Source organism: Sorex fumeus, unplaced genomic scaffold (assembly GCF_029834395.1).
Source record: "Sorex fumeus unplaced genomic scaffold, SorFum_2.1 ptg000098l, whole genome shotgun sequence".
NCBI classification, from domain to species: domain Eukaryota; kingdom Metazoa; phylum Chordata; class Mammalia; order Eulipotyphla; family Soricidae; genus Sorex; species Sorex fumeus.
This window is the reverse complement of record NW_026606155.1, coordinates 86,935,812-86,960,016: the sequence shown is the minus strand read 5'-3', so window position 1 is coordinate 86,960,016 and position 24,205 is coordinate 86,935,812. Positions and strand designations below refer to the sequence as shown.

At 39.3% G+C, this 24,205-nt stretch overlaps 1 protein-coding gene across 1 annotated transcript in view; it reads left to right on the top strand.

Moving 5' to 3' along the window:
- UBR1 (ubiquitin protein ligase E3 component n-recognin 1) overlaps window positions 1-5,176 on the top strand; it is a 160,881-nt gene extending 155,705 nt beyond the window's left edge. The window contains exons 46-47 of the mRNA XM_056133371.1: window positions 1,696-1,797; window positions 3,788-5,176. Coding sequence (XP_055989346.1) covers window positions 1,696-1,797; window positions 3,788-3,929 — 244 coding nt within the window. The 3' untranslated portion in view covers window positions 3,930-5,176. The remainder of the gene's footprint in view (window positions 1-1,695; window positions 1,798-3,787) is intronic.
- Window positions 5,177-24,205: the final 19,029 nt, after the last annotated feature.

Genomic DNA, 24,205 nt, shown 5'->3' with positions numbered 1-24,205 from the left:
ACTATAGTGTAATCACTGTAATGTATAGTTACTATAATGTAATCACTATGTAGTCATGGCTGATAAGCCTAGCTTCTTAAACTGTTGGTTTTGACCTCAAATGGCGGTCATATGATTGAATGTGGGGGTTGTGGAAAATTTTTTTAATTTGTGGGGCTGGAGCGATAGCATAGCGGGTAGGGCATTTGCCTTGCACAAGGCCGACCCGGGTTCTATTCCCAGCATTCCATATTGTCCCCCGAGCACTGCCAGGAGTAATTCCTGAGTGCATGAGTCAGGAGTAATCTCTGTGCTTTGCCAGGTATGACCCAAAAAGAAAAAAAATTTTAAGTTTTAATTTGTTTTGAAATAAAGGTTTTTATGATTTATTATTAGTAAATGTTTGATTTATATACCTGTTTTATATATTTATATACACCCAGACCTTTTTATATACCTATATACCCCTCAGAGCCACATAAAATTTTCTTGAATAAAAGGGGTTTAGGAAGCTCTCTAAAGCTAGAGAGAGAGTGCAGAAGGAAGACACTGGCCTTTCATGTAGTTGACCTGGATTTGATACCTGGCACCGCTGTTGTCCTGCCAGGAGTGACTGAGCACAGGGCCAGGAGTAAGCCCTGAGCACCACCAGTGTAGCCCAAAAACATAAATCAAGCCATACACCTTTTTTTTTTATTAGAGCATCTACAGTGAATAAACCCACAATTTCAGTTTGTTTTTTTTTTTCGGGGGGGGGCACTGTTTAGGGAGTACTCCGAGGGCCAACGGCTATTCCCAGTGTTAGCCAGCTGGGCTGGCTGCTCTGTAAGAGGGCTCAAGGATGTGGTGCTGCTCGGCCCTGAGATGTGGGTCCATCATGGCTATCCTGGAGGTGTGTGATGACTCCAGGACCACATCTGATGGTGCCAGAGGTTGGACCCAGGCATACACCCTAACTCCCTGACCATCAATGTTTATTTTATAATTTTTCTCACTAGTATTTTCTTTCGTTACATATGTGTAACAAGAGGCCATACCTAGCAGTACTCAGGGCTTACTATTGGCTGTCTGCTCAGGGATCATCCCTGGTGATCTTAGGGGACCATATGTGGTGCCAGGAATCAAACCAGGTTGGCCAACATGGAAGGCAAGCACCCTACCTGCTGTCCTATCTCTTTGGACTAAACGCACTTCTTTAATGCCTCCATTTGTCTTCTATAAATGTCTTCTAAATGTTAATGGTTCTATCTAGTCTGCACTGTTGGGAAGCTCTGACCAGAAAAGACTTGAATTTTGTACTTGAGTTTCATCTTGGCCAAGGATCAGATTAGAAGTTGAGGTTCTGTTCTTTCTGTTACATTCCCTTGCCTTTGCTGGCCATAGGCCCAAATACAGAACAGAAACAATCCTAGACACCAGTTTCCAGGGTTTTGTGGTTCATTTAGGACGGCTTCCTTCTTTTTTTCAATACATTTAGTCATTATTACTCATCCCATTTCCTTAAATCCATTTGTCCTTCTCATAGTTTCAATAAAATTAGTAGTATTCTTTCTCTTTTATTTAGTAATTTAATATATCTATTTTTATAGTTTTTATGTTATATTCCATAACATTGACCATGTCTTTTTTTTTTCTGATAATAGAAAACCGATACAGTGCCCATAAGTGGCACAGATGTACTTAATGGTATTTCCTGTTGTTTGTATTATCCTTCAGAATCAGAGAATGCAGAGTGGTTTTGGTTGAAGGTAAAGCTCGAGGCTGTGCCTATCCAGCTCCTTATTTGGATGAATATGGAGAAACAGACCCTGGCCTAAAGTAAGATCTCTCTCTCTCTCCCTCTCTCCTTCTCTCCCTCTCTTTCCCTCCCTCCCTCTCTACTCCCCTCGCCTCTAAAGTAAGATATCTCTCTCATTCTCTCCCTCTCTCCCTGTCCCCTCCCCTCCCTCTCTCTTTCTCTCTGTCTCGTTTTAGTCAGGTAGTTATATGTAGCTATTAATACTTGTAAAATACAAATTTAACTTAAATATTGGGAGATATTTTTTAGCAACTACAAATTTAAATTATCAACTATAGTGTGTCACATTATTTTCAACAATTTTGGTGGGGAGGCAGGGGTAGGCACACCCAGCAGTGCTCAGAGCTTATTCCAGTCAATGCTCATGGGTCAGTGAAGTGCCAGGGACCAAACCCAGGCCAGCTGCATACAAGGAAATACCCTATATACTATACTAATATACCAGTCCCACACTTTTAACATTTTTTTTAATTACTCCTCAGTTTGATAATTTCCACAATTTTATGGAGTACTCCCAAGCAGTGTTTAAGGTGGGCGGGGGCTTGGGGCAGGATTACTCCCAGCAATACTCAGTATGGTTGTGCAGAATTGATGGTTTAGTACTTCAGCCAGTGATGCAGTGCTTCCAAGGGCCAGTGGAGCTAGAGGATACCAGAGTTTTATCAGACAGTGCTGTGGTGCCATCTGGTGTTAGGATCAAACTCACAGCCTCGTTTAAGCATTCTTCTCAGCGCCCAAAAGTTTTGAAAACACCAGCTATCCTAATGTTTGAATGCCCTACTATTTTAAGTCAACCATTTTTCAGAAATATTTATGAGGTTTAGTTGACACTGGTGCGTTATTTGTATTACAATGCTTAACATTGGCCAACTATATCAGCAAATATCTAAACAAAATTCTTCTATCTTAAGTTTTTAGTGTTACAGTTTGCTCTGGGCTTATTTCCAGTTCTGGGGATGTAGCTCAGCAGTAGAGCATCTGCCTTGTATATGTGAGGTCCTGAGTTGAAACCCCGCATCGTAAAAACAAAAACAAGAAAAAAAGCCCCAAAAACCCAACTGTGCTTCTTTGCACCTTTCTTCAATAATTCAGATCTATTATACTCATTTTATTTATACTCATTTTATTTATACTCATTTATTATACTCTGTTATACTGGAGCAATAGCACAGCGGTAGGGCGTTTGCCTTACAAGCGGCCAACATGGCTGACCCGAGTTCGATTCCTCCGCCCCTCTTGGAGAGCCCGGCAAGCTACCGAGAGTATCTCGCCCATACGGCAGAGCCTGGCAAGCTCCCCGTGACATATTTCGATATGCCAAACACAGTAACAACAAGTCTCATGATGGGCCCGCTTGAGCAAATCGATGAACAACGGGAGGACTTATTAATAATATTATTATTATTATAAATCATTATGAGCAACTTTATAAAAATATGAAGTTATCAAAGTAAACTAGAAATGGATAAGATTCTGGAGAAGGAGTGAACGGGTCTAGGGTTGTTTCCAAACCAGCAAGGACAGAAGGAAAGGATTTCTAAGAATGGGCTCTAAGTAATAGTAGGAGATAAGACAATAGTCCTAAGTCTGCATTGTGGGGTGAGTTAGACTTTATCAGAATTTACCCTTAAAAAAGGTGAATTTTGCTGAATGTGAATATCTCAATAAACCTGACTTTGGAAAAGGAAAAAAAAAATAAGCAGTCACATATAGCCAGATAGTACAATGGGTAGGGCATGCAGCTAATCCAGCATCCCATATGGTCCCCCAAGCACCACCAGGAGTAAGTAATTCCTGGGTGCAGAATCATGAGTAATCCCTGAACATCACCAGGGTGTGACCCAAAAAGAAAAAAAGAAGGTCCCATAATGCCCCTTGCATACCTCGCTGGTGATTTCTCACAGCTCCAAGATATATCAAGAATTCAGACCATCTTAGACAATAAAAATGTGGCAGCTATCTAATTCAAATTTATATGTTTTTTGTTTTTTTTGTTTTCTTTTCCTGAAGGAGGGGTAACCCCCTTCATTTATCTCATGAGCGGTATCGCAAGCTCCATTTAGTGTGGCAACAACACTGCATTATAGAAGAGATTGCTAGGAGCCAGGAAACGAATCAGATGTTATTTGGATTCAACTGGCAGTTACTATGAGCTCCACTCTGCCTTGGAACAATAATGAATGAAGACAGTAATGAAGACTGATTGAAAATTATGGAGACCTTTCTGAGGTTTGGGGAAGGGGTAAAGGGTCTTTTGCTCCGTGTCCAGATTCACATAATACATCAATAAAATATTCCTTAATGGAGTATTGCTTTCAGTTAGCAAATATGCTTCAATGAAAAAGTACATAGATTTCTTCTGTTTGGTGTTCCAGAACACTAAAGAATTGCTTTGCTCACCCCAAATATTTGATTCTGCTGTTATTTCCAGAAAACTGATTCCCCTTCAAAATCTGCCCCATTGTATTTCATTTTATTCACCTCATAAATGAAGTCAAATCAAGTAGTTGTGGAAATTTCTGTTTGTTGGTTAGGTCTTTCATGGTTTCATATTTATGGTTTTCCCACCAAGTTTGGTTTAAATAACATTGGAACACTGAGAAGATTCTATTAATCTCTAAGTCTTCCCTGCAGCTAAAGAGGAGTTACAGAAAGCATGCAGTGTATTTCAAATGAAAAAAATTTTCCCAAAAAAGTAGTGGTTTAGAGTGTAAGTGCTCCAAAAATCTAGATTAAATTATTTATCTTTCAATAAAATACCCCCTAATGTGCCACTTGCTGCTTCAGTCAGAAACTAAATTAAATTTATATGTGAATAAAGTTGCCTTTCCTATGGTAGATGTCTGTCATTTGGAAAATCTTTTTTCCTAAACTATAGAACTCAAGAAGCATTAGGATAATGTACTCATTATTCATGCTTGATAGGACAAAGAACTTTTAATCTTCACTTCTGGCCACAAATAACTTTATGTTTTGAAATTATGCTTCCCATTTTCCAAAAGCAAGTTTCTAGAATTGAAGCCCTTGTCTTGGCCTCTTTGATTTTTGAGGCCTGATACAGGCCTGATATAAACTATGTAGAATGAGGTTGAAAAAATTATTCCAGTGATTGGAGCATGACAGCTGTAAATTAAATAATCAAATTTAAACCCATCCTCTAACCTCATGTCTTTGTAAGACAGACCCTTTATTTGTTGTCTGTGTGCAAACTTTTTCATAATCTTTGGTTATATGACTAGCATAAACTACCGAAAAAGCCATGTGATCAATAGTCTGTGTCTGTGTAACATGCTGTGGCTGAGCCATCTTGTTTATAAATGATAGCGCTCTCCTAAATCCTACATAAACTTCTTGGTTTTTTAGATTTAAATTTTTTGTATCAAGAACTTGTGCTATAAACAGAAAAAATATACATTGAAATCTTCTGTTTTAGCTTTGTTATCTCTGGAGTAATATTAGGCGAGGAGTTTGAAGGTGCATTTAAAAATTATCTCAATGCCTTTGGTGATTACTATCTTACAAAAGAGTGTAATTGTTTTCCTTCTTTTTGTTCAGCAAAGGCAAGTGATTAAAAATATACTTGTGAAATGTTGGATGAAACACACTTGGGGTTGAGTTTTTGGTATTTTTTTATGTAAAGAAAATGTGGATTTTTCAATAAGGAATTGCATGAACAGGCATCAGAATCACAATCATGAATTTCTATTCGAATAATTATTATTCAGATGATGATCAGGAAATAGATGCAACTCCAGAATATTTGTAACACTTGATGGATGAATATCAGACAATTCCGTATTCAGTCTGTCTGATTTGTCAGTATGATTAAATAATTTATTTCCCATCATTTCTTAGATGATTTTGTTGATTTGATTGTGTATAAGTCTAGGCCAGAATAGGCAACAGAAAATGCTAACTTAATGCCCTAATCAGTTGGCCCCAGTTTAGAAAAGATAAACTGACTTTTTATTTCTAGTCTTTTATATTCATTTCATGAAACTTGGAGCTAAGCTCTCAAGTTGCCAAAGGGCCTGTCCTGCTATGGCCAGTCAGACCTTTTACTGCCAAAGAGCCCATTTCATATTTAAAGTTCTGCTTATTAAAATTGATTCTGCCCTCCACACTATAAATGAGCATGTGCTGGCCTCAGCCCTAGGAATTCCTAATTAGGGTCAAATATCCTAGTGGTTTGCCTTTGTCATTGCAAACAATTTAATCATGTTTATGACGTTTACTTAAAATGAGCAAAAAGTCACTTTATTTTCCTTAGGATAGTATGTGGAGGAACTAGCTCAGCTAGCTCCAAAACTGTTATTCCAATGTTTGGTGAGGGGCTGGCAGGAATTTTAATGATACAGTAAAGAAAAACATGTCTGTGCAATTAATTTATTATGTTCGTGTGTATGGGCTGTGAATTTACCCTTTAGTGGTCATTTGTCATTTCATAACAACTATGCATTTGGTTCACTGTGATGACCTGTATTTAGTGACTGCAACATGTTTATACCACTGATTCAAATTCCATCCATGATGAAGTTATACAAATAATGCATATATTGATATCTTTTATTGCAAATGTAAATTTAAAACTTGTATAATGTTCTTGTGCTTTTTGAAATAAAATATCTTATATGTGTATATTTAAAAAGAAAAAGGGGACTTCTCATGTTTGTGGATTTGGGTTTGAAGTATAAAAATCTTCCCTAGATTAGTTGTCTTTGTTAGCCCAAAAGAATTCTTGAAAAAACATAGGTATTTAGTGTAATGGTCTCAACACTTTCTGACTGTACACCAGTTTTTTAAGCATGCAAATTGTGTGTGTGTGTGTGTGTGTGTGTGTGTGTGTGTTTCCATTTGGGCATTTTCCTTAACAGTGGAATCAGCTGTCTAGATCACCATCATCCCCAAGGACTCAGCAATGATGGAAAAGTTCAACATAGTTGTTAACTGATCCCCTGTGCTAATTGAACATTTGAAATGTGTCTTAAATATTTGAGTCATGACCTAATTTTTTAAATTTATTAAATTTTCATTAATTGGATATATTTAAATAGCCGTATGTGGCTAGTGGCTACCATTTTGGCCCTTTTAAGTCTAGTGTATAGTTCTCAAATTTGACTGTATATCAAAATCACCTCAAGTGGTAGTAAAATCTGTTTCTCCAGTTTTCACTCTGCATCCTAACTCAGAATCTTTCAGTAGTTAGCCTTGAGATAATCAAGTGATTTCTTTCTGTTTCCAATCCATGCCTCTTCACTTAAGTTTTATAGCTTTCATTTTATGTCGTTAATTTTCATGACATACCAAAAAGCTTCTGAGAGAAAAGTAGACCAGAGATAGGCAAAGAATGCCAGACTTGGACAGTTGTAATTTTTCATTTAGTAAACTAGTTCCTATGTAATGTTTCATATGAGAAAAGGGAAGAAGGAAAGGAGGCAGGGAGGCAGGGAGGCAGGGAGGGAGGGAGGGAGGGAGGGAGGGAGGGAGGGAGGGAGGGAGGGAAGGAAGGAAGGAAGGAAGGAAGGAAGGAAGGAAGGAAGGAAGGAAGGAAGGAAGGAGTTTGTTCATGATGCTAGGGCTAACTCCATTCTCTACTCACAGGGATCATTCCTGGTGAACTTGGAGACTATAAGGGGTACTTGGGATCGAACCCAGGTTGGCTAAGTGCAAGGCAAGTGTTCTACCCACTGTACTATCACTCTGGCCCCCTTGTTAAAGTTTGACGATACTAAAATTTGCTGGGATGAATTACACTGAAGGCAGTGAAGGATTGGTTTTGGGAACGTGAACAGATAGTAATGCAAGCCACCTATAATTGACAGGGAGTGGTCAATAAGGATTCTTCTCCATGCTTATACTAGAGAATCTAGGTACTATTAGAAAAAATAAATCGTGCAACCAGAAGAATTACATAAAGTTTTCATTAAAATGAAAACTTTCTGTATAATATAGGGCACTGTTAATTGAATAAATATGGGCCAGAGAGATAGTACAGTGTTAGGGCACTTACCATGCACACAGCCAACCTGGGTTTGATTCCCCAGCATCAAATATAATTCCATGAGCATTGCCAGAAATAATCCATGAGTGCAGACATACGAATAAAGCCTGAGCACAGATTGGTATAGTTCAAAAACCAAGATAAGTAGATATGGGCCAGAGAGATAGCTCAATGTATTCAGTGCATGCTTTCCATGTGTGAGCCCAGATTTTGTTTGGTCATTTGGTTTGGGGGCACACACTACACTGCTAAGGGATTGCTCCTGGCAGGCTCAGGGGATCATATGGGATACTGGAGATCGAAGTTGGGTCAACTGTGTGCAAGGCAAGCACCCTATCCATTGTACTATTGCTCTGGCCCTGGTAGGCCCAGATTTGATACCTGTGTATCACGTGGTCCTCTAAGCACCATCAGGAGTGACCTCCAGGCACAAAACTGGGAGTAACCCCTCAGAACTCCCTGGAGTGGCCTCCAAACCCCCCCCCCCCCATAATGTTATAATGAAGTTAAAGGATATCTAGAGTTAGTTGGTAGGTGGTATAGTTATATCAACAGTATCTTTTCTGAATCTTCCCAAATATTTCCATGAAAGCTGTATACAGTAACCAAGAAAACAAAAGAAAACAATTACATAACAAAGCTCGATATACAAAGAATCACCATGAACTACTTAGTGTGGTCAGATACAAACAAATTACAACATCAGGATTTGTACTATGAAAGTTGTAGAAGGTGAAAAAAGATCCTGTATTGGAGTTAGAGAACTGAAAGATTGTCTTCAAATAACCTCAGATAGAAAGAACATTACTCAAAGAGAAACCAGGATAATCAAAAGTAAGAATTATCAGTGAAGCTAATAGTTCTCACATAACTTGTGAGTACAGTATTGAGAGACTCAAACAATGTTTGAAAGCTTTCAGCACTATCTGCGTTCTTGTAACCATTATATACTCCAGTCACACTTCTGTGAAACAGAATAAAAGCCCAGAAGTAAGTTCATACTTACATGCCATCCCAGGCTTAATTCTGGCAGTGCATGAAAAATAAGAGGAAGGATTACCTCTCTCTTCTTGAATTTGTATGTTCATGTTCTTCTATCCTCAAAATTAATAGGTCCTGGTATCAGAGAGATAGTACGGTTAGTAAGACACTTGCTTTACATGTGGCCAACTTTGGTCCACACTGGTACCACTTACAGTTCTCTGGTCCAGTCACTAGTACCACATATGATTCCCTGGTCCAGTCACTGGTCCCATATATAGTTCCCTGATCCAGTTGGTATCACATCATGTTCTCTGATCCAATCACTGGTACCCCATTGGTCTGCCAGGAGTGATCCCTGAGTGCAGAGCCAAAGTAAACCCTGAATACTGCTGGGTGGAGCCCCCCAAACAAAAATAGCAAGAGTTCATGGTGTGTAGATTTTGCATGGCTTCTCACATCAGTATGGGTTTCTCTAGGTGCTCCATTTCCTCATGTTCCAAAGTGCAAAGTAGGTTCACTGGTGTGTTGAAAATGTCACGATTTGAATGTGAGTGTGCACTATGATGGACTGGTGTCCCACTCAGCATTGGTTCTTGCCTTGTACCCTGGGTACCTCTATAGGCTGAAGTGAAGATCTCCTGCATGTTATAGGAATTGGTTCCCAAGATCATGGAAGCAGAGAATTCCCACAGTCTGCAGTTTCAAGCTAAATTAACTTGTAATAAGGTTGGTGGTATATATAATTCAGTACCAAGGTCTGAGAACCATGAACTCTTGTTATTAATAAAATAGAGTGATATACACAGTACTCTTTCAGTAATAGTATTGCAGACCACATTGCCTAGAAGAAAAAAAAGGAGAATATCACAGAGAGAGAGAGAGAGAGAGTGAATGTCCCAGTTTGGTGGGGATGGGGGCAGGATAGGGTAGGCAGTAAGGGAAACGGGACATTGGTGACTGGAAATGTGCACTGGTGAAAGGATGAGTGGAGTGTTGGAACATTGATTGAAATTCAATCATTAACAACTTTGTAACTATATCTCACCAGATATCTCACGATGGTTCAAAAAGCATTTTAATAAGTTAAAAGAAATTAAGAAAATGATCAAAGTTTTAATAGATCGGAAATTTAATGAAAAATCTCCCCAAGGATGCAGCTTGACCTACAGTAAAGCACTTGCCTCACATGTGTGAGACCCTGGGTTCAGTTCCCAGTGCTGCAATAAAAATGGTGGTGATATGGGGGGGGGGGCAGTATTAGGAGAGATTATTTTAAATAATACTGGGAGTGTGGTGGCAGGAGGGATCTTGGGGACATGGGTGGTGGGAAATGTTCTCTGGTGGAGGGAGGGATGGGTGTTAGAGCATTGTATGACTGAAACCCAATCATGAACAGCTTTGTAACTGTGTATCATGGTGATTCAATTAAAAAAGAAAAAAATCTGAATATGTTAATTTAGGGCCAGGGATGTAGAGCTCAGCAGTAGAGCATTTGCCCTGCATGAAGTCCTGGGTTTGATCCCTGGCATTCAAAGAAAAAAAAAAGGAAAAAGTCAAGTATGGAGAGCATAGGAAAACAAAAATGAAAAAGGATTTGAGACAAAGCAGAAGATACTAGACCAAGAAAATTAAATATATGTTAATTGAGTCCCTGAAGAAAACCAGTGAAGCAACATGAGTGAAGACTTTGATGAAACTTTCATGAAAAATAAAAATTAATTTCTTGGTTGGTTGGGCAGTGGCATACCTGGGGACTGCATGGCACACCTGTACCTTTTTCCCGTTCTTGGCCCCACAGATTTCTTCCAATGCTTTCTGAGTAACATTTCTTCAAAATAAAATGATAGTTTATTGTTGTGACAAGAATTATTCACTGATACCAACTGCATCCTACACTGAAGCAGATACACATGAATATCTTGCATTGAATGTTCTAGCAAGAATCCTGTGAATACCAGAAGATACCTTAGAAAGCTTTAAACTTCCTTGCAAGCATAACCAAAGGCAAACAATGCCTAACTTTAAATTAAATAAAGATCTTTCTCCATCTACCTGGTATCTTAACTGTGTTCTTTGTTTACTCCTCAGTGATTGGAGGCATGACTATACTTATCTTACTAGTTGGTGTTTTTAAAAAATTTAATGTACGAGCCAGAGTGATAATACAGTGGATAGACCACTTGCCTTGCACACAGCAGGCCCAGGTTTGATTCCCAGCACCACATTTGGTCCCTCAAGTCCCACCAGGAGTGATCCCTGAGTGCAGTCCCAGGAGTAAGCCATGGGTATGACCCAAAAACAAAATATTCAATTTATGATAGAAAATATGTCCTTGAAATTAATAAAATACTGCAATCTCTAAAAGAAAAATAAGAAAGTGAAAACCAACATATCCTAATAAAGCTGTTGGATCTCAAAAACAAGAGTGACAAAATCATGTGGATTTACAGAAAAAGTCCAGGTGTCTTTTTGCTTTGGGACCATGCTGGCAGTTCTCAGGTCTTATTCCTGATGTGGATCACTCTTGGCAGACTGGGGGTCAGGATGGAGGTGGGAAGGACCTAAGGGAATATGGTGCCAGGGATCAGACCCCAAGTCAGCAGCATGTAAGGCAAGCACCCTACAAGATTAAGGTCAGATGACCTTCAACTTCTTGGAAGCAATATTTTAAAGAAATATTTAAAAGACATTCAATAAATGTTTCCAATTGTTTATATATATTGTATATATATATAATATATGGGCTGGAGCGATAGCACAGCGGTAGGGCGTTTGCCTTGCACGCAGCCAACATGGCCGACCCGAGTTCGATTCCTCCGCCCCTCTCGGAGAGCCCGGCAAGCTACCGAGAGTATCCCGCCCGCACGGCAGAGCCTGGCAAGCTCCCCGTGATGTATTCGATATGCCAAACACAGTAACAACAAAAGTCTCCAATGGAGACGTTACTGGGCCCGCTCGTGCAAATCGATGAACAACGGGAGGATAATGATATATATATACAATCCTTGGAAACACTTATTGAATGTCTTATAGATAGACGATATCTAGATAGATAGATAGATAGATAGATAGATAGATAGAGAGGCAAACTGTCCCAGTAGAGTACAGATAATTAGATAGTTACAGGCTTTCTGTCACTCAGGGAATAATTTTTGTTGTTGTTGTTGCTGTTGGGGTTTTTATTTTTTTGCCTTTTTTTTTTTTTTTTTTTTTTTTTTGCTTCTTGGGTCACACCCGGCAATGCACAGGGGTTACTCCTGGCTCTGCGCTCAGGAATTACTCCTGGCAGTGCTTAGGGGACCATATGGGATGCTGCGAATCGAACCCTGGTCAGCCGCATGCAAGGCAAAACGCCTTACCCACTGTGCTATTGCTCCAGCCCCTCAGAGAATATTGTTTGCCACGAGCCTTTCCTGAGGAATATGTCAGAGAACAATTTTCAAACTAAGAATGATTACACCAGCTTTAATACAGTGTTGGGGAAGGGGAGGAATGAGTTTTTTATGTTTTACTATAAGTTATGAGATTTAAAATGGGTTGCTAAGAGCCGTTGATATGGTTCTGTACTAGATACATGCTTGCACCACACACACAAAACTTAAATTCATTAACAAAAAAGTTCTTAGAAGCTTGCCTTCTTTTCTTTGTGTAACTTATGTTTCTGACTGAGCATCTTTTCTATGCCTGGAATACCTTAACATTTTGGAAAACCTTAAAATTTTTTTTCTTTTTCTCAATATTGAACAATACTTCTATGAGTTCTTTTATTATCATCATCTTTTTTTGGCAGTGGTGTTCAAACTGAGGGCTTTATACACACAAGTTTTGTGTTGTACCAAATGACATTCCTGACCTCCCAAATGTTATTTAAAATGTGAATGGTGGATTGGTTTTTGTTTTTGTTTTTTAAATAAACGATTTATTTATTTTGTCTTTTTGGGTCACACCCGGCGATGTTCAGGGTCACTCCTGTCTCTGCACTGAGGAATTACTCCTGGCAGTGCTCGGGGATCCATGTGTGATGCCAGGGATCGAACCAGGGTCAGCCAGGTGCAAGGCAAATGTCTACACACTGTACTATCACTGTGGCCCCTTGTTTTGTTTTTGTTTTTGTTTTTTGGCCAGTGTCATTTCTTCTAGGATATTCATCATAAAAACTATGTGTATCATTGAGTCTTCCTTTTTCAAGTTCCTCTGTTTACCAAGAGTCTCCCAGACAGTAATTTTGTCAATTCCACAGAGAGTCCTCATCTATGTTTGATCCAAATTTCACTTTACACCACTGTCATTTTACTTTCTTTGCTATGCTTTATTCTTTGCTGGCCTAGTCCCTTATTTTGCTTATCCCTTTTTATAAAATGCCTCATGGGTTTGTTAGTGGAAGAGACAAACACCACATGCCTTACTCCCTGAACGTCATGACAGATGGATTAATTCCAATTACTAGTAGAGTTTATAAGTATTGACATAATTGGTCACTAATTTAAATTATGACATCCATCTATCCTTGATGACTGAAGAACTAGCTGCCAAGTTTGAGCTTCATGAGACTAGCCACAGTTAATACATCATTTTACGTGTTTTTGAGGGCTTACTAGTGTTAACTAAAACAAATGAAGCTCTTGGTTATAGTAGTTGAGGACTGCATGTGATCAGAAAGATATGTTTGATTTTCATAAAGCAAAATTGATAGAAAAGGATAAATGGAGTCTTTAATAAAGGAGACCTTAAAAAACATTTCAGACCTAGATAGGTAAAACCTACCCAAAAATAAATTAGTAAACTATAGTAGACTTACACAAAACAATCTGCTAATTGGAACCTACAATAAACGGATACTGAGACAAATCTGGTAGGCTAACAAAGGCTTAAGTTGTTGCACTAATCCATTCAGTCACAACTGGGGCAAGAGGGTACAAAGAAGTGCCCAAATAGATCATCTAAATTTCAGCTACAGTCCTAACTTCCTGTTGGTCTCTGACAATTAGACCTGGCAAGATGGTAGTGACTCTTCTTGCTTGCTAGTCCCTGGTTCCCTGCAGTCCAAAGGGCCCAGTCTGTTGCCACAGTTTACACAGTTTAGACCCATGCTCCTAAAAGAGTGTGTTCCTTTTAGGGACTAAGACTGTTTTTCAAGTTTTATCAATTCACGGATCACGGTCCTCCCGTTGTTCATCGATTTGCTTGAGCGGGCCCAGTAACGTCTCCATTGGAGACTTTGTTGTTACTGCATTTGGCATATTGAATACATCACGGGTAGCTTGCCAGGCTCTGCTGTGTGGGCGAGATACTCTTGGTAGCTTGCCGGGCTCTCCGAGAGAGGCGGAGGAATTGAACTCAGGTAGGCCGCTTGTAAGGCAAATGCCCTACTGCTGTGCTATCACTCCAGCCCTTTATCAATTAATTTATTTTTATTTTGGAGCCACATATGGCCGTACTCGGGGCTTATTCCTGCCTCTGTACTTGGGATTATTCTTGCCAGTGTTCCGAGGACCATATGGGGTGGCAAGATCAAATCTATGTTGGCCACGTGCAAGGCAAACTCCCAACCCACTACTATCGCTCTGGCCTGGGAACTAAGATTTTTTAATTCTGAAAGTCCTGGAGTTGCAGAAACAAGCACTGGATCCTTCCAGGACAGATTGGGAGTGAGTGTGAGTAGAACCACCCTTTAACCTACGGATTCCTCAGAGACACAGCACCATAAGAGGTGCTGAAAACAGCAGTGTATAGATTGCATCTTGGAGGGTGACGCCGTGTGCCACTGACACTTGTGCCATCCTCCAGCTGTTCCAGTGTTCTGTCAGCACTGCTTTTCCAGTCGTGTGCCCACACCTGCACCTTCTTAGCTGTGAGTGAATTCCCTGATGCCTGCTATGTTGCATGGAATTCCATGCTAGTGCATCAATTCTCTATAAATCCTTAGGTCATGGTGCCACCTGAGGCCTAGTGGGCACAAAAGACAAATTCACCCTGAGCAAATGTTTCATCTTGTGAGGATGAAGCACTGAATCGAAGATAGAAGTCATTCTGATGTCAAATTTCCCACAAATGACTGGTGGGTCTCCTTAATGAGATGCACCATACCAATAGAACAGTGCACCCTGTTGCTGAGGGAATAAATGTCAAAGGTGACGTCATACTGTTTGGCCATGTTTAAACTCCATTTCTACATTTGTGTGTTTATTCTGTCAGTAGCCAGAGTCCTGATGTCTGAGTTATTTAGACTGTTTATTAAGTAACTCTTCTGCGTTGCATGATTTCTGTCAAGCAAAAATATGGGCCAGAGAGATAGAACAGTGTTTAAGGCATTTGCTTTGTACGTGGATGACCATGGACTAGAGCCATTACTGATTGGATTCCACGGGACATCAAAAGATCACGTGGACGCCCACCTACAAGATGGTCAGACTTCTTCGTCAAGACCCTGAATGATTGGTTTGAGGCTCTGCATGTTCCTAGAACGAACAGATACCATTGGGCTACGCTAGCACGCAACCGGGATGAATGGAGACGTTACTGGCACCTGCTCGAGTAAATCGATGAGTAACAGGGATTAAGTGATTAAGTGGATGACCATGGTTCAATCTCCAGCACTGCATATGGTCCCCCAAGCATGGTCAAGAGTAATCCCTGAGCACAGAGCCAGGAGTAAGCCTAAAACACCACCAGATGTGGTTCCCCCCCAAAAAAAAACTCAACCTATTGGGACTGGGGAAAGAGCTCAAAGGGCTAACAGGGGGGCACACCTTGTAAGCACAAAGTCCTGAGTTTTATTTCTGGCACTGGATGGCTCCCTGGGCACCTAAGTATAGCCCTGGTGGTCCCAAACACCACTGAACCCAACCCGCACCTTATTTTCAGATCCAAACACTGTTTTATAGAGATCTGTACAGCAGGGCTGATTACCAGAAGAATTGGGCCCTAAATTCCCATAGCACTACTTGTAAGCAAAATCATCACAATCACAATGATCACAATCATCCTGTTGTTTGTCGATTGCCTCGAGCAGGCACCAGTAACGTCTCCTTCGTCCTAGCCTTGAGATTATAAAAAGTGCCACATTCAAGGCTCTTTCAGGGTTAGGAGAACGAGACCCATCATTGTTACTGGTATTTGGTATATTGGGTACGCCACGGGGAGTTTGCCAATCTCTGCTGCGTGGGTAGGCTACATTCGGTAGCCTGCCAGGTTGTCAAAGCAAAATCATGTTTTTAAAAAAATTTATATCAATATGCCCTTTATGCCCTTTATATCTACACATAGTTTCATACTGTAATTTTTGTGTTCACTTTTTTTGCCTGTGAGATTCAGCCAAGTGTATCTACCCTTCTTTCATTGCTAAGTATTTCAGTTATATGAATTCACAATCCCTTTCCCATTGAGAATTAACACAGTTGTTTCTAATTTTTGGCTATTATTAATAAAACTATTAGAAAAATTTAATTTTTTAATTTTATTTATTTATTCAGCCGTGCACAGGACTTACTCTTGGCTCTGTGCTTAGTCACTCCTGGTGGGGCTTAGGGGATATATTTATTATTGACATTTTATTATAGACATTTGTATTTCTCTTGAAAACTATTTATGCATGCGCATACATGCATGTGTGTGTATTTTGTTCTGTTTTGTTTTGGGGCCACACCTAAGCAGTACTTGGGGGTTATTTCAGGCTTTGTACTGGGGGTAGTGCTTCCAGCAGTGCTCCAGGACCATGCCATGTCACGATCAAACCTGGGCCCCCTGCATGCAAAGCCTGCACTCAGCCTGTTATAGGATCTCCCTCCAACTCTGTGTATATATGAAGGGATGAGTCATGTTGCTTTATTTTATTTATTTATTTTGCTTTTTGGGTCACACCCAGCGATGCTCAGGAATGACTCCTGGCTCTTCACTCAGGGATCACTCCTGGCGGTGCTCAGGGGACCATATGGGATGCTGGGAATCGAACCCAGGTCGGCTGCATGCAAGGCAAATGCCCTACCTACTTGTGCTATCACTCCAGCCCCATGTTTATTTTTTAAAGACCGTTGTTAAATGTTTTTTCAAAGTTTCAACCATTCAATATTGGTGTAGCAGTTGTTTCTGCTTAGCTTTTAATTGCAGCTGTTCTTTTGGAATTTACTGTACAGAGGATAGATGTCTTTTTTCTCCTCTCTTCCAATACTTATGCTTTATTTCTTCTCTTATAGTGTAGGCTGCAGAATAGAGTGCAATGACTTAATGGTAATGTTGGAGAATAATCATAAAGAGCTTTTAATATAACTCAGGCAAAGGCAATTGAGGAATCTCCAATATTTTTCATGAATAAATAATGTAGTGAAATTTGTATTTAGATAGCTCTTTCACAGCAGTGTGAGGGGGAAAATAAAGACACTGGGGAAAACTAAGGGAAGACAATTAGAAGCCTCCTGAAGTAATGTCGGTAAGAGATGGTGACCTAAGCTAGGAAAGTGGCAACTAGAATGGAGAATTGATTTTTAAAATATAAAGTATGGGGGGAGGGGCAAAAAAGTGTGTTTATTTCCCCTTAGTTCATATCAGTATCATTTTAGTAAACCAATCAATAAAAATATGCACATATTTCAAGTCATTTTGAAGAGTTTATTTTATTGGAAATTCTTCTTCATTGGCCACTTGAAAGAACAATTTAACAAATGGTATCACACTGTTAACATAAAACTGGGTTCAGTGTCAAATATAAAATGGGAATAATGTAGGACCAGGAAGATAGCTCTTCCTGCTGTTTTTATTACCGTTGGGTATATTGTAAGAAAGTGAAGAGTGGTTTGTAATTATCTTTATACAGACGGTGCAAGAAAAAGAAAGCCCAGAGATACCAGCAGCATTTGTTTGGAAGTTTCAAAGAATAAGGACTTTTGTAGAATACATCCAACTTTTGCATTCATTTATTTAAAAATATAAACTGGGGGGGGGCAGAGATTTAGTATAGCAGTTATGGCATTTTCCTTATATGTAGCCACTAGAGTTCAATCCTCACACCCCATATCATTCCTCAAGCTCTGCCAGGAATGATCCCTTAGAGTAGAGTCAGGAGTAAGCTTTGAGCACTGCTGGGTGTGAACTTAATATTTACAAAGTGAAGAAGGTATGAGCAATGATAGAATAAGAAATTATCCACCTATAGCTTAAAGAATTAAGACATACACACAAGGTAAGACAGGGGCTAGGAAGATAACTTAATAGTCTGGAATGCTTGTTTTGTATTCAGGAGTCCTACATTTACTGGGATGAAGATGGAATTACCACTGGCTGTGTCCCAAATAATAAAACGTTCTAAATATCTTAAAATGATAAATAATTTTCTTATTTATAATATATTATATGTATTTATAATTATAATAAACAAAAGCAAAAGAACCCAAAATACCAATAATAGCAATATAATTCAAGATAGCTTATATTGGAGCTACATCTTGGTGCTCAGGGCATTGTTTCTGGTTCTGTGCTCAGGGGTCGTTGCTGATGGGAATGAAGGGACTTTGTGGAGCTGGGGATCAAACCTGGGTGGGGTGCATGCAAGGCAAGCGCTCTACCTGACATACCATGGCTCTAGCCCTTAGAACCACATTTTAAATCTCTTTAATTGTCTGTGTACCATTATACAATTCTTTGACTTGGTCACTCAAGAAATTTTTTGTTTTATCTGCTATCTTGAAATACAAATTTTTATTTTGTAGGCCATAGAGTGTCCAAAGAACACATCTAGAAGAAAACATTTATGAGATCATCTCTCACAATCATCACTATGTCTATAATAAAAATTATAAGACCCCCATAAACAGCAACCAAAAAGGGTGGGGGAGAGAGAGAGAGTACAGCAAGCAGGTAAGGCACTTGCCTTGTCTTGCACTCCGCTGACCCTGGTTTGATCCCCAGCACCATATATGGTCCCCTGGGAACTACCAGGAACGATACCTGAGCACAGAGCCAGTGATAAGCCCTGAGCACAACCAGGTGTGACCCCAAAACAAAAAATCATAAAAATCCTAGTCCCCAATTGTTGAAGAGATGATACATGAAAGCTGATTGCTTTATTTCAACACAGGCTGCAGTGGACAACTAAGTTCTCTAGAGTGAGCTATTAACGTTCCAAGCTGTTCCTGGCTACTAACAGAACTTGTCTTCTGTTCGGAGTAGCTGAAGCCAACTGCAAGTCACTCATCTTCAGCCAGGTTGCCGCAGACACAAATCAGGAATCGCATCATTTCATCACTTTGTCATTTAAGAACCGACTAAAAATTAATGTTGTGTTAGTAAATGACCTTGAAGCAGTTATTTCATTTTGTTTTTTGGGTCACTCCTGGTGATACTCAGGGGTTACTCTTGGCTCTGTCCTCTGGTGGTGCTCATATCATAGAGGATACTGGGGATCAAACCAGGGTCAGCCATGTGGAATGCAAACACCCTACCCGCTGTACTATCCGTCCGGCCCCTTGAAACAGTTATTTTAATAGAAAAACTTTGCAATTACTTTAACAGTGAATGGTATACTTCCGTATCTCATAAAAATTAAGCAAAAATTGGAAACAGATCAAGAAATAAATACATTTGTATAGCCAAATAAACACTTTGTTTCATTTCTCACTACAGGTTTTTACGCATTGCTTTTTGTTTGAATTTCCTGTAACAAGAAATAAAACCTTTTGCAATGTAATGAAAGAAAGGAGTTTTAAAACACAAACATTTAAGGTAACTAATAACTTTGGTGTGAATGTATTTGTTAAATCAGTAGCTGTCGCTGGCTTAAAGGTTAAGCACTTAGAGGATCCTAAGGATTTGATTCCACAGCATCTATATGTGCTATAAATATACCTTCATTACGGTAATTATTGCAATGCATTTTAATGGGTTTTGCCTGTTTGCTGCTCTACTGTGAAATACTTAAACATAAGGACTGAATTTTTGCATTTATTTCCCCAGCGCCTACCTGAGTGTTTTGCATTAGTACAGGTCTTAAATGTTTAGGGGAACATAGGGATAAAGCTCAGTAGAAGAGTACATGCATTTCTGAGATTCTGGGTTTGATCCCCACATCTCTTAGTGCAGACCTCAGGAGTGTCAAACGCTAGCTCCACACAAGCAACACTAGGTACTAACTGTAAGTGGCACCTCCTTACTTCCCCCACCTCCTGACTCTAACAACACAAGAACAATAACCAAAATGAATGTGGACTAGAATAAAAGAAATTATAAAGTCCTAATGAGTTAAAAAAATATATATATATATTTGGTTTAGCAGCTATACAGAAATATGGTTAAAGGGTTCTTGGAGCACATACTTTGCATATGTTAAGCCCTGGGCTGACTTCCAAACTATTTTGTGCCTGCCCCCCTCCCCCCACCTTGGTTCTTTCGTCTCTAAGTATCACCAGGTGTGACCCCCACAACTAACAATTTTATTGTGTAATGGATTAAGTAATATCAAACAGAAACTTGTTAGATTGGTGAATTTTCTGGCAAGCAAACAGGGCTCTGCTGTTTGTGGAAGCTACTGTTTCATGTTTCATAAGACTGCATAGTTTTACAAAGCAGTCTTACTGAGGTATAACTCACATATCATACAATCTGTGCATTTAGACTATCATTCTAAGATTTATGTTTATTTTTATTGTTCAGGGGATACCCCCAGGTGTGCTCAGGGCTTACTCTTGACTCTCTGCTCAGGGATTATTCCTGGTGGGACTTGGGGACCATATGTGGTGGCAGGGATAGAACCCAGGTTGGCTGCATGCAAGGCAAGATCCCTAGTTGCTGTGCCATTGTTTTTAATTTTTTAATTTAATTAATTTTGGGGTGGGTTGGGGGAGGGGATATACTGGCAGTAGCCAGGGACTACTTCAATTCTGTATTCAGGAATCTCTCTTAGTAGTGCTTGAGGGACCATTTGTGGTGCTGGAACCAGGTTTAGTTGCAAGCAAGGCAAACACTTTTATATTATCTCTCCGGACCTATTTAAAAATTTTTTGTTCACTATTGTATGTTTGGGTGGTGGACAGTGGCGGATGGGTGCTTTCTGTGTGCAGGGGATACCAGGGCCATACTGCAGGCTTGGGGGACCATGCAGTGTCCACCAGGGCCTTTCACAAGCAAGGCATGTACTCTACCACTTGAGCCAGATCCCTACCACCAGGCCATTTGGAGAGGGAGGAAAGAGGAAGAGGAGATAAATGAGGAAGATGAGGAAAGAAAAAGGCTAAAAGGATCTTTCTTCCTTAATTTGTTCAGCTCATACTATGGTGTTGTCTATCAGATAATGGTGGAAATAACCCATTTAGGAAATTTCCAGTTTGGGTTAGAGATAGAAAAAGGCAAATTGGGGTGTCTAAAGATCAGTAGAGGCCACAAGTAAAGGAAAGGGGAAAGAATAAAGGGAGTTATTTATCTTATTCTATCCAAGGAGAAAAAAAAACTGGTTTGAAATCAGCTTTATGTCCTGTATGCACTCATTGTCCTTGAATATACCTCGACTCCTAGAATCAGTCTCATTCCTTCAGACTCAGTTATCCAGAGCACACATTTCTAGATTGGAAACTTTTCTCCCATTTTATAGATCATAACTATTAGCAATCAATTTCTGCATGATAAAGTACTCCAGAACTTAATGCTGAAACCAACAGCAAGCATTTATATTTATGATTTGCACTTTGGTCATTGTTTAATCGAATGATTCATCAAGAAGAATCAAAATGCCACTTGGGCTTGCAATCAGTCATCTGAAAGTTTGAGTGGGGATGAGGGATTTATTTTCAAGACTGGTTTACCAACATAGCTGTTGTATTATACTGGCATAACACCTCAGTACCGTGCCAGGTAATGTCTCCATGGAACTGCTTGAGTGTCTCTATGTAACAGTAACAGATTTCCACTTCAATAAGTGATTCAAGAAGGAATAAAACTAAAGTTTCAACACCATTTATAACCTAGCTTTGGAATTTATCACACCATAATTTTTTTTCACATCATAATTTCTGGCAATTGACTGATACACAGATCAGCAATGAGAGGGAGGATAGAAGAGTGAAGACATAAGAAGGAAGAGGCCACTTTTGGAGGCTCAATATCTTGTTTATTTTTAAATATGTCAGAGGGGATTCCTGTGTTCTGATACTAGCTCTTTAATAATACATCATCTTACCATTAATCTCAACAATATCTAAAATGATCTCTTGAGACAAACCAAGAATTCTAAAATTGGAAAAAGGAAAGCCTGGGAAGCTATTTTTCTAGCAGTTTAATTCCCAGGATTCTAAATTTTAAGACATCAGTTGTCACCATATAATCCTTTTCATAACCTTACCTTGAGCTACACTGAATTCTAAAGATGCTCATCATAGGACATTTCTTTATGCAGTGCACTAAAAAAAATAGCAAAGCACACTCTACCCTGAACCACTGGACTGCTTTTCACATGTTCTCTTTATCTTTTATACTTCATGAATTTGCAAATTCCACTTAGTCAACAGTCGGGACTCTTCCAGGTACTGGTTTGATTTCCAGCATCTCATATGGTCACCTGAGCAGCGGCAGGAGTAATTCCTGACTTTATGAGCCAGAAGTAACCCCTGTGCATTGCCAGGTGTGACCCAAAAAAGCCAAAAATAATTTTTGGTGGAATTTTCTAGTGAAAACATTTAGATCTATGATTTCCTTTTATTTTATTTTTTTTATAATTCTGAGGAAAGTATTTATTAATGAAAATAAAATGACAGTCTTATATAAAACATACACCAAAATGAGTGGATTAAATTTTTAGGTTTGTCTCAGTTTTGATTTATTAAACCTTCATTTTTTAATTGATCTAGGAATTATGATTTACAATATTGTGAATGATTTTCTGTTACAATGCTGCTAATGGTTTACATAACTTCAACACCATACCCATCACCTATGTACACAACTCTCTCCCCAAAGAACCCCAACACTTATTCCTTTCTGCTCTGACCCCTCACACACACATGCTTTTTTTTTTGAGAATTATTTCTACTATATGATTTCCTTTTAGAGGGTTAAATAACATTAAACCTCTTTGATGCACTATGAACTATTCAGATGTGTCCAGTAGTTTGTGATCTTGAAATAATAAGTCAATTTCTTCTAAGTTGTTGAATTTATGAACCAAAAGTTATAGTATTATCATTCTTTTTCCAACTGTGGGATTTGTAGAAATATCCTTTGCTTCATTCCTGATATTTGGTAATTTGTATACTATATATTCTTATCTTTGTCTGTCCTGTTAGAGTTTTTAAAATTTTATTGATTTTCCTCTAAGATATATTTTTTTATTTTGTTAATTTTATTGTTAAAATTAACTCTCTCTGAAAGAGAGTTTAGGAGATAAGAAATTTTCCTTGCATGTGGCTGGCTTTGGAGGCACCACATATGGTACCTTGAACACTGCCTGGGGTGACCCCTTAATACTTAGCCAGGACTAGCCTTTGAGAACCACTGTGTGTAGCCCAAAACACTCAACCCCTCAAGAAAGGGTAGAAGACAATACATAAAATCAGATTTACAGCTAAGTAAGAACTGCACAGGTTAGCTATAGTATTATAATGAGAAAGCAAGTATAAGGCAGCATCGTCATGCTTTTGGATAGAATATTCATTTCTTACTTAAAAATTTTCTCCTCCCCTTTACATTCTTGGTGGTTGTTGTGATGACCAGGGGCTGTACATTTTAAAAAGTACAGGCCTTTCATAGTAATATATTAATACTCATACATATGCTGGCCTGGGCTGGAGTGATAGCACAGCGGTAGGGTGTTTGCCTTGCGCGCAGCCGGCCCAACCAAGCTGGGTTCGATTTCTCTGCCTCTGTCGGAGAGCCCGGAAGATACCGAGAGTATCTCGCCCACACGGCAAAGCCTGGCAAGCTCCCCATGTTGTATTTGATATGCCAAAACACAGTAACAAGAAGTCTCACAATGTTACTGGGCCCACTTGAGCAAATTGATGAACAATGGGAGGACAGTGACAGTGACAGTGAATTTGCAAATGAGGCTATCATAAAATAACTTCCCCAGCATTTGGAGCAATGTTTTTCAGATTTCCCCCCAAAATTGGCCCCCTTCTGTTCGTGTTTTCTGCTTGTGATCCCATTTCCTACTAGTTAGCTCCCTAGTCTTGTGCCATGGGCTCCTATTATGGAATTTTCTCCGTTGTGCTCCCCTTGAAATATTCTGGGGTCCCATAGGGAGGTGCATGACTCCCAGTTGAAACACTGATTTGGAGAATCAAATCTACCTACTCACTCATTTTCCCCCTACTCATGTAAAATAAACAAAATGTTACTTCTTTGGAGAAGTAATTCATGAAACCCTTACCCATGATCATAGAGATTATATCTGGGTAGTTTTAAAACAGATGCACTATATTGCTAAGTGAATAACACTCTTTTTAGAGAATTAGTTACTGGAAATA